The 10,500-nt window shown below is 47.7% G+C and overlaps 1 protein-coding gene across 1 annotated transcript; it reads left to right on the top strand.

Moving 5' to 3' along the window:
* The first annotated feature begins 7,859 nt into the window (after positions 1-7,859).
* MAP10 (microtubule associated protein 10) lies at positions 7,860-10,291 on the top strand. The gene has a single exon (XM_013199826.3). It carries the CDS (start codon positions 7,860-7,862, stop codon positions 10,245-10,247), a length of 2,388 nt encoding a protein of 795 aa, XP_013055280.3. The 3' UTR covers positions 10,248-10,291.
* Positions 10,292-10,500: the final 209 nt, after the last annotated feature.

Genomic DNA, 10,500 nt, shown 5'->3' with positions numbered 1-10,500 from the left:
AGGAATCCTCCTCAGAGAATTTCCAGTGTTAAAGCCTTCATGAAAGATGTCATTATAAAGAAATGAATGAATGCATTTGTCAGCCTCTGGGAGGTTTCAGAGTGGCTTCTATTTTTATCTCTTTTTATCCCTTGAAGGAACTGAGAACTAATATTTGCAATGCCTGACTGAGGATATTAATGTTTTCAAAAAGCTGCCATTCCTTCCAGGGCAGGAAATAGAGTAACCTGTTTGGATTTTTTTTTCACTGGTTTGTCTCTTGAAATCAAATTTCTACAACTGTGTTTCCAGTAAGATGTGCCTGCAGGACCACCCAAACCTTCTATTCCCCTCTATTTATCTGTTATCGGATCTTAACAAATCTGAATGATGTGTGAGCAGCTAATATACGTCAGAAATACAATTCTTCTTTTCTTTCAGTATTTCTGCAACACTGTGTGCTATGTGCTATTGTTTAGCCTGGACTTACAGGCAGGCTCACGTAAAATGAGGATACGTGTTCACTGAAGATAAAAGGCTGAGAAGGAAAAAAAAAACACAAACACAACCAACAAACAAATGAAAAGGATGTTTTCAGAACAGACTAATCTCACGTCTAACTGTTACATGGGTACCAACCTCCTTGAGTGCAACGATCCACCCGCTTGGAGCAGAAATATTGCTATTTATGGTTAGCAGAGTGGTAAATCATTAGTCCAGTTACTGGTACGTTCCTGCCTCGTACAAGCAAATCTGAGACGGCTTTTTGAACAATCCTCACCCGCTCCTGCAAAACCGGATGAGACTCGTCTAAGAGACAGTTGATGTTGCATTTGATGAAGCAGATGGGTTGGTGCTGAGCACACACTATTACCTTGCCGGAGGCTAGGTCTGTTGTCAGAGCAGCACTTCTGGCCTCCCTGGCCCCGAACAGCAAATGATCAGGACCGGAAATTGAGGCTGGAGACCCCATCAAAAGGAGATGGCAAACAGCTCACTGTGTAAGGTTATATTAAGGACCCTCCCCTTTCGGAGCTGAGATTTCATATATGTGTTCATTCCTTACGTTTTGAATTTCAGGACAAGAAACCATTACCAGCCTGGTCATATGCTCACTGTCTCAGGACTGAGTGATGGGTACAGGGTGAGGTACTGCAACCTCCAAGTGCCCTGCCACAGAGACAGGGCAGGCTTGCATCTTACAGAACTTTTTCTTCTTGATTATTTCCCCTGCAAAATTAAAATAACTAATTTAAAAGCAAATTTGAATTAGCATATTGAGGACAGTTTATTATTTATGAGATGGAAATCAGGATCTTGGATGACTGAACTCATTAAAGACCATTTGGAATAGTTCCCATCTATTTCTTCCACGGCACCCACACAACAAATAATTCACAGAGTAATTAATGCCATGTCTTCCCAAACAATGCCTGCTTCCGACAGGAACGGTTCAAATAGGAAATGCACGAAACTGCACAGAAATAGCAATAAGCTTAAAATACACACCAGCAAAGCCAGGAAATCACGTGCCAGGGCAATCACGGCTGCTTTAACTGACCTCACTGGGACACAGACATCCCTGAACTGGCTCAGAAAGCCTGTGGAGTTAGGCAAGGGGCGAGTTCAGCCGCCCAGGGCTCCGTGCTGGCATGGCCCTAATCTGACCTTGTGTCAGGAGGCTCGAGACAGGCAGCGCTCTGTCTTTCTGCCCACGCAGACTACACGGCAGAACACGAAAGAAACGAGCCTCTTGTCCTCCCTAGCTGTGGCCCACAGGACTATTTGCAAAGCAGTGAAATAAAAACTTTTCCAGCGTTGCTGCTATCTGCAAAAAGTTCCTAGCAGAACAGCCACGCTCTGCAAAGGAGCGCAGCCCTGGGATCCCCCAGTCGGAGCCAGCCAAGGAACCGGCAGCAGGACAGCTGTGTCAGCACGAGCCGTGCCTGGGCTAGCCCTCTCAAGAGGTGGGGAGATAATTAGCTCAGGCAGGCTGCCACATTTTTGGAGCCTTAGCGCCCTGCATGGCAATGCAGCGAGCTACGTGGATGCGCCGACCTCCCCGAGCCTCTCCCTATGTGTCGCAGAGCCCGCTCCTAAAACATGGGAAGGAGTGGGTCAGGTCCCTCAATAACAAATTGCTCCCTTCTGTGGAGGGCTGGCGGCCTCACCACGGGGCTGCAGCACTCTGTTTTAGGAGTGAGCAAAGCCATCCTGAGGGCTGCTTGCCGTCGCTCCCCAAAGCAGAGAGCTGCAAGCCTGGCAGGGCTGCTGTGTGCTCGGTGCGTCCCAGAAAGCCGTGCCCTTCCAGGGGGGTACTGACCCGCCCAGCATCTCGGAAGCACCGGTTGGGTTTTAGAAGAGGAACCAGGCACAGAGAAATCAGATCTTCGCAAGGAAACCTGTAGCTGCCAGGCAAGCCAGGGACGGATGTTCATTAAAGAGCCATCTCTCTCACATCTTTCCACCTCACGAAACCATGAGATTGCCACCATGTCTCCCTGGAAAACAAAGAGGGCCATGAAAAACACAGAAATACTTGGTTCCTCTTTTTACCACCTCCGCAAAGCAGCTCCATGCCTCCTGTTCACTATGTGTGAAGGAATATTCCTGCCCCTCTCCTGCCAGGCACAGGCACTCGGGTATCGCTCAGCCTCAAGCCCAACCAGCGAGGAGGATCTGGTCCAGCTCTGCAGCTCAGCTGTAACAACATCCTTGGCGCTTTTGCTTTTGCTGTCTCTGAAGGAGAGCTCCCAGAGCAGTCAAATTGATTTTAATTTGATTTTAAAGGGAAAAGAGAAACAGCTTAGAGGTTGAGAATGTGCAGCGAACAAAACAGCTGTACTGTAAACCCTTGAAAAAACATACTTTACAATGGTAATTATGGCAGATTAAACAATGAGTGTCATCAGTGTGATGGTACAATGCACACAGTACTGTTTCCTACTCAAATATTTGCAGACACTTCCAATTTTTTATTTTAATGAAATCTCATCTAACTGTTGAATTGACTTTAGAAACCATCCTGAGGCTCACAAGAGCTTTCACTGTCAGAGGCTCTGTCAGATATCTGTACTGCAAGTTGCCCCTAGTGGTTCCCAGCTTAAGCTGGAGAAACGCTGCAAATGCGGCTTTTTAGGAGATGGTGAGTCTGAAAAATCATTGCCTACAAATCACGGCCTGCTGCTGTACCCTGAGAGGGGCTGAGGACCCATCTCTACAATTACAACGGGAATTGTAAGGACCCCTACACCCAGAAGAAAACTTTTGGTGCAGATTTTCCCTGCTTCACAAAAAAATGCGCACGCATTTTTTCACGATTAAGCAGCCCTCCTTGGATGACTGAGCACCTGGAATCCTTTCGTCATTCAACGCATATGTGCATGGCAGGTATGGGTTGCAACCAGGAAGCCAAACAAAATAAACGGATCCCTTTGTGAACTTCCCAAGAGCTTCCCAATTACTGGATGGGGAGTATGACAATGTAAACGGTGATGCACTAATTAATGCTGAATGATGGCATGTGAACCCAGAGGGTTTTCATTAATACCAAGTGAGTTCATGATGTTCAGGATGTTTTATATTAAATAAATGGAAAGATTGATGGTAAAGCCTCCATGTGCTGAAGGCACCCAGTTATTTAAGGAAATCCACTTTGCTGGGCATTATGCAAGGAACATTCAATGGGCTGAATCCTAAGGTTGACCCTTCACTGTTGTTTTGTTTTAAGCAAACGTCTATTGGCTTTAATAAGAACTTTGTTTAAATAAAGGAAGTCACCTCAGACATAACCCTTATGGATATGTCTCATTGTCGTGTTCAATACACTTGTCTAGGCTCCTGTATTTGTGACATCCTGCTTCCTCTTGGCTCTCACAGCGTCATTCTGCCTCAGGAATGGCTTGCCAGATTTTCCCATGTTTCCTCTAAGTATCTGCTTGGACTGAGCTTCCCCAGATCCAAGAAAGAGGACTGCTCAGTACAGAGGGAGAAGCTATGTTTTGCCACAGTCCCATTAAATGGGAAGAAAATTGGAATCAGAAGGCGAGTTGGTATGGGTTGCATTTCCAAGCTGGCTGCGAAAGCCACAGATTCACACATGCCTTACAGGCCAACCATTCCCCACACCCCGACGCAATGAGAAAACAATCCTGCGCGCCTCCCCTGCTGACTCTGCGAAAGTAACTAAGCCGTGAGCCTTAACTCTCACCACTCCGAGAAAGTAAAATGCGAAGGACAGCAATGAAATCTTTGAAGGGACGGGAAACAGGCTGGTGTTTGCCAAATGGAGAAGGGCCACAGGACTGGGCCAATAATGTTTATTTTAACACTTCCCAAAGGCTGTTAAATATGGTAGAGAACAAAAATAAATGCGAGAGCTATCAATCTGAAGTAAGAGCAGTTGGCAAGCATCTTTAGGGTAGGAATTTAAGAAGGGAGATGTTTTGGAGCTGTACATCTGAATAGGCTTTGTACCAGCTTTCCTGACCACCCTACTTGAGGGGCATTTTGTGGACAGGAGAGTACACCCTGAGAATTTGGGGCAGGCCCCGGTACCCTTCATTTCGATGAAATTTCTCAAGAAATCTGTGCTAAATACCATTAGAGCTGTTCCTAGACTGTGCCATACAACATCAGAACTGGGTCAGCACAAAATTAAGGAGCATGAAGTAGAATTTGGATGCAGGAAATAGCAAAAATCCCTGCAAACGGTGCAAAATATATGGAAGTAGATACAAACAGCAATTTTTGAATAGATTTAATATTCCCATTTGACTTTATTCCTTTTGGAAACATTTTCTAGACTCTTCAAGAGAGAAATCTAAAATATTTTTGAAAAAAAAAATGCTTTGCTCATGTATTTTATAACTCTTCATTTTTCATAGTTTTCTGAGCGAAAACTAAGAGTTATCAAAAGCTGCCATTCTTATTCCTGAATTTCTTCCTGTTTATTACCCTTTGACAAGTGGCTGACTCAACAGAGACAACTGAGAAAAGACTGAATAAGTCTTCTCTGGGTGGTATTTTAAGCTGGAGTATTTTAAGAACTACTGTTACATCGCAGCTGAATATTCCAGCAGACTGTCTGACCCCCTTCTGAATCAGAGTGCCACCAGGCTAAATATTTGCACAAATTCCAAGCATTGCCCTGCAGATTCTGCACAGAGAAGAACTATCTTATATCCAGCATTTTATATCCAGCTCTTCACTCCAGCATTTTATCTGTAAAAAGTGCAATCTTTACAATCAACATCAGAACAGGTAATGTCATTGCAGATTCAGCATAATCCATGCTTTCTCAAGACCTTTTTGCTTTGTTTTGTTTTAAATAGCCATACTTCTTCATCCACAAACAGATATACAACCGTATAGCGAGATCTCTTTGTGCAGAGAGATAATAAATCTGAAATCTTACAAAAGTTAAGGGCAAAAGGGAGACATTTCAGAGCATTCAAAAGGTTTGAACCAAAGTTGCTGAGCTTCTGCTAATGATACCAATTGTCTGGGTTGGAATTTTTTGAGATGAAATGCTAGTACTTCAAACAAACAAATAAGGTCACTGGAAAACTTCACAAACTCAGCAAAATTTCTCAGTCTTCCAGTCATTTAAAAAAAAAAAAAACAGACAAATTGATGTCTAGTCTGAGAGACTGCAGTGAAAAGAAACAGAGCTATTCAAAAAAGGTTTATGGAATGTAACTAAGGTAGATCTTAACAGGTACCTGCAGTCTTCAGGGCAGTAGCAGGTAACAAAACTTCATTCCATAACCCTGCCCGTCTGAGGTGTGCCTAGCTCCTAAACAGCTCCTCTGTGACATGTAGTCTAAAAATGTGTTATCTCAAGTCTCCTTACAATGGTGGGTACCAAACATCAGGATTATTGGAAGGAAAAACGATTTTTGCCTTTTTTATCTGAGTTGCAACTCAACAACAAAATGTTGTTTTCTGTTTATTTTGAAGACAAATGTGCTCAGACGATTGAGTTAATAATACGTAGCAATGGGAACAAACTTAAAATCCACACCGCCTTCTATTTCAATACTTGTTCTGTTACTAACTCGCTGACTGACCTTCCACAGCTTATTCACACCTACAGTTTTCACAAGTATTCAGTATTTTTTATTTATATTGCATGTACAGAATCAAATACAGGATTAAGGCTGATTTTCAGGGAAATGCATGAAACTGAAATTTTCAGTTTCACATGAAACTGTTGGGAGTGCAGAGGCTCAGCATCTTAAAATGCAGCTACAGTTCCTACAGAATTTAGCCCCTAATTTCAGTCTCAGTTACCACACAAAACTGTGTCTCTTGTTTGCTCAAGCTGGAAGTTTCAAAATAAAGAGCTTAAAAATCATGGACTAAAATTCATAATCTCAGTGTGCCCATCTGTAAAATGGGCAAAACACCTATGCAGCCTCTTCCCTGGGGACCTTAAGAGCAGCTGTTTGACCACTGCTAAATATGTTTGTTGCCCTCAGCGTACCAGAGGTCTTTTGTCATTCTGCCTTTTCAGAGAACGACAACTAAATTGTCAAGCCCTCCTGGGATGGGAAAAGTCTTGCAGAAAAGGAAACAGAAGGAAAAACAGACAACTGATGACAGGAGACGAATGTGGCATGGAAATGGTCTGGCAATTTGTTTAATCTGCTGCAGTGTCAGTACAATGGGAATATCTGAACACCAGCAGCACTGATGGCAGAGGACCTGTAGTCCTCTGTAGACGAACTGAGAAGAACTTAATTATTTACTTCTGAAGCCCTGGCCACAATACAGAGGTCTGTTCCTTAACTGTCTTCTCAGAACAGCTTATGAAAGGTATCCTTTAAATAATAATGATAAAGGGAATTGACCAACAGTGAAGAGTTCTTTATTCATTTCTCTCTGGTTTCTACTTTCCTGAAAAGCGATTGTGATTTGGCAGAGGAAGGAAATGGGAAAAAACGGAGGGAATAAAAAGAAGAAAGGGAGAGAGGATCAGTCTCTCTTTCAGGCACCCTCCAGCTGTGAATGGTGAGGGCATACTGCGACTGTAACCGAACGCCATCAGTTTAGGATACTGTATTTATGGGGGGGAGGGAAATGCTGCAGACAAGCAAAAATAAACCTAATGTCACTCCTTGCCTCCAGAAGCACTCCTCTGCTGCATGCAAGACCCTGCCCCTTCCTAAGGGACTGCGTTACCCATGCTTTTTGTGGGAAAGGCACTGTTGAGGCCTTGGCAGCTGCACCCCTTCACAAACGCCTGGCAGTGCGGGATGTGAGGAGTGCTGTTTGCCTGCCTGCCACCTTGGCAAAAAGACCCACCTGGAAAAGTCCAGAGAAGGACTACGAAGCTGGTGAAGGGCCTGGGACACAAGTCCTGTGAGGAGCAGCTGATGGAACTGGGGTTGTTTAGTCTGGAGAAGAGGAGGCTCAGGGGAGACCTTATTGCTCTCTACGACTACCTGAAAGGAAGGTGTGAGGAGCTAGGGTTCAGCCTCTTCTCACAGATAACTAGTGATAGGACTAGAGGGAATGGCCTCAAGTTGCGCCAGGGGAGGTTCAGGTTGGAAATGAGGAGACATTTCTTCTCAGAAAGAGCAGTCGGGCATTGGGACGGGCTGCCCATGGAGGTGGTGGAGTCACCGTCCCTGGGGGTGTTCAAGGACAGGTTGGACGTGGTGCTTAGGGACATGGCTTAGTGGGTGACATCGGTGGTAGGGGGATGGTCGGACCAGATGACCATGAAGGTCTTTCCCAACGTTGCCGATTCAACGATTCCGTGACAGGGCCGCGCCCAGGACTACAGCTCCCAGCGCGCTTTGCCGAGGCGCGTTGCCTGCGGTAACGGCCGGCGGGCCCCGGGGGAGCCGTGCCGCGAGAGGCGCGGTGCCGCCATGCCGGGCGGCGGCGGCGAGGGGCTGTACTGCCTGGAGCTGCTGGTGGCGGCCGTGCGGGTGGCGGCGCCGGGCCCCGCGCTGCGCCCGGCCGTGGCGCTGCGCTTCCTCGACTTCCCCCCGCTCCTGCTGCTCCCGGCCGCCTCCTCCTCGCCCTCGCCGCTGCTCCCGGGCCGGCCCTTCCCCTTCGGCCGCGGCAAGCGCTGCCTCTTCCGCTGGCGCCGGGGCTCGCTGCGCTCCGCGCTCCGCCGCCAGCCGCTGCGCGCCCTGCTCGTGGCGCTGCCCGCCGGGCCCGGCCCGCGGCCCGCCCGCCTGCTCGGCGCCTGCCGCCTCTCGCTCGCCCCCGCCGCCGCCCGGCTGCTGCGGTGCCCCGGGCCGCCCGCCTCGTGGGGCCGCCGCGGCCGCTTCCCGCTGCGGGACGCCGCCGGCCGCCCCGTCGGGGAGGTGGCGCTGGGCGTCCGCCTCAGCAGGCTGCGGGACGGCGGGGAGCGGGGCCCCGCCAGCCCCCGCGCTGCCTCGCCGCACGCCTCCTCCTCCCCTGAGGAGGAGGAAGAGGAAGGGGGCAACATCATCTGCCCTCCCGTGCTCTACTACCGCTGCGAGCCGGCCCAGCCGCGTCCCCCACCAGCAGCAGCAGTAGGGCAAGAGGAGCGCGTCGTGGTGCACAGCCCGCAGGGGCACGGCGAGGCCCAGAGCCCCCCGCGGCCCAGCGCTGGGCCCTCGCTGCTGCACCCCCGGCAGCCCCACGCCACCCTGGGGCAGCTGCCGCTGCTCAGCGCCTTGCTGGCGGAGCTGTCGCTGCTCACCGGCCATGCCGCACCCGCTGCCGTCCACCCGCATCTGGCCTCGCTCTACCAGGCCCCAAGGAGCAGCGGCACGGATCTGCAGCCCCCCGGCTGCTCCTCTGTCCTCAAACCTGCGGAGGCACCTGCGAGGCCCCATGGGAACAGCAGAGCTGCCAGCTCGCCCTTCAAGCAAGGCCGACAGGAGGCTACCTCCCGGGAGTCTGCACAGGCTGTGAGAAGACCTAAGAAAGCTGCACCCCAGGGAGAGACGGGATCTGAAAGGAACTGCAAACCTAAGGAAAACAGACCTCCCAGGAGGAAACTGCTGTATGGGCTGACAAATACAGTGAGGCTACGGCTGCAGCAGACCAACCCTGATAAGCTGATACTGCTTGAGAAGAGAGAGCAGTACAGAAAGAAACAAGTGGAGATGTTGAAGGAGAGAAGCCCTTCATCCAAAAGAAAGCTGCTCAGAAATGCTGGAGAAAAGCACATGGTTCCTTACGAGCACTGTAGCAATGGAGACAGTTCAAAGCAGGATGGTCAGTTTGATGAAATTGTTGAGACTTCATTACAAAACTGTGCTCTCAAAGAGTACTTTTCCAGCACAGGAGATGTGTCCCCTGACCTGCAGGGTCAGGTTGAAAGGCTGTTGAGGAAGAATGAGACTGCAAACGAAGAACATACACGCAAAGTAACTGCAGTCCCCTTACTGGAAGAAACCGTATTAAAGTCTGCTCACAAGGAAAGGGAATTGAAAGTCCAGCTTCCAGCTGCTGTCCCATCAGATGCTAATGCAAAGGGAAGTAATGGTAATGAGGAAGAAATACACTTACTTCATCATAAAACCACGGAGCATGATGATGTTTCTGTTGTAAGTGATCACAAACCAAGCCCCAGCACGAGTGTTGAAAAGAACTCTGAACTCATATACTCAGATGACTTTGTTGTTAGTCCTGACAACACAGCTTATTCAGAAGATTTCACCAGTGCTGAGTGTACAGGCAGAGACTTGGAAGCTTTTGACAGCAGTCCTGAACCTCTCTGGCTTGAAAGCCCAAAGCGACCTTGGTCAGATACAGAGCCAGAATCTATCAGGTCCAGAGTTTCAAAGGCAAGTCAAAGAGCTGAAAGTACATCAGATCTTCTTCCAGTGCAGTCAGCTTCATCCCCAGTCCACTCTTTGAAGAGAAACCGCAAGTTAAAAAACAGCAAAAGAACTAGGGGTGAATCTGTTGATGTACTTAATGATGTCTCCATTCGGGCAAGGTTATTCGATGAAGAGCAAAAAGCCCAACAGATCAATAAGGATGAGAACAGAGTTGATCGGGATATTAAACAAGCATCTATACCAAGAAGCAAACAAGTTAGCACTGATACTGATCAGAATGTAGGAAAGGGGCAGGCCTCCGCAGAAAAAAGCCAGTCACTAACTCAAGTTAGCTCTTACTTGCCACCGGACTTGTCTGATCTTGAACCTAGTGCCCTGGAAAGCAGTTTGTCAGACAAAGACGGTGATTTCTTGGGACAACTACATGTTCCTAACCAATACAAAGACATCAGTGAACTTGTAATAAACAATCTTCCTGGATATACAATGTAATCACAATTTGTCACTGCCTGGATTAAAATATGGTATTTAAACTATTTGTATAAAGTGTTACATGTAGCTACAAGTAATACAAGCTAATTTAAGACCACATCATGCACATTTAATATATTGGTGAATTTACTTATGAGTTTTTCAAATAAACTACTAGAATCTCTTAACAAGTGGATCTTGATCGGTACTTAGAGTCCAACATCAACATCAGCATCCTAACACAAAAGTAATCTGAACAGCACAGGAGAAAAAT

The sequence above is a fragment of the Anser cygnoides genome, chromosome 3 (assembly GCF_040182565.1).
Source record: "Anser cygnoides isolate HZ-2024a breed goose chromosome 3, Taihu_goose_T2T_genome, whole genome shotgun sequence".
NCBI lineage: Eukaryota > Metazoa > Chordata > Aves > Anseriformes > Anatidae > Anser > Anser cygnoides.
This window is presented reverse-complemented; position numbering and strand designations above follow the sequence as displayed.

Bases quoted from the DNA above. Each gene is read 5' to 3' on its own strand.
- MAP10 (XM_013199826.3), top strand. From the start codon at position 7,860: ATGCCGGGCGGCGGCGGCGAGGGGCTGTACTGCCTGGAGCTGCTGGTG.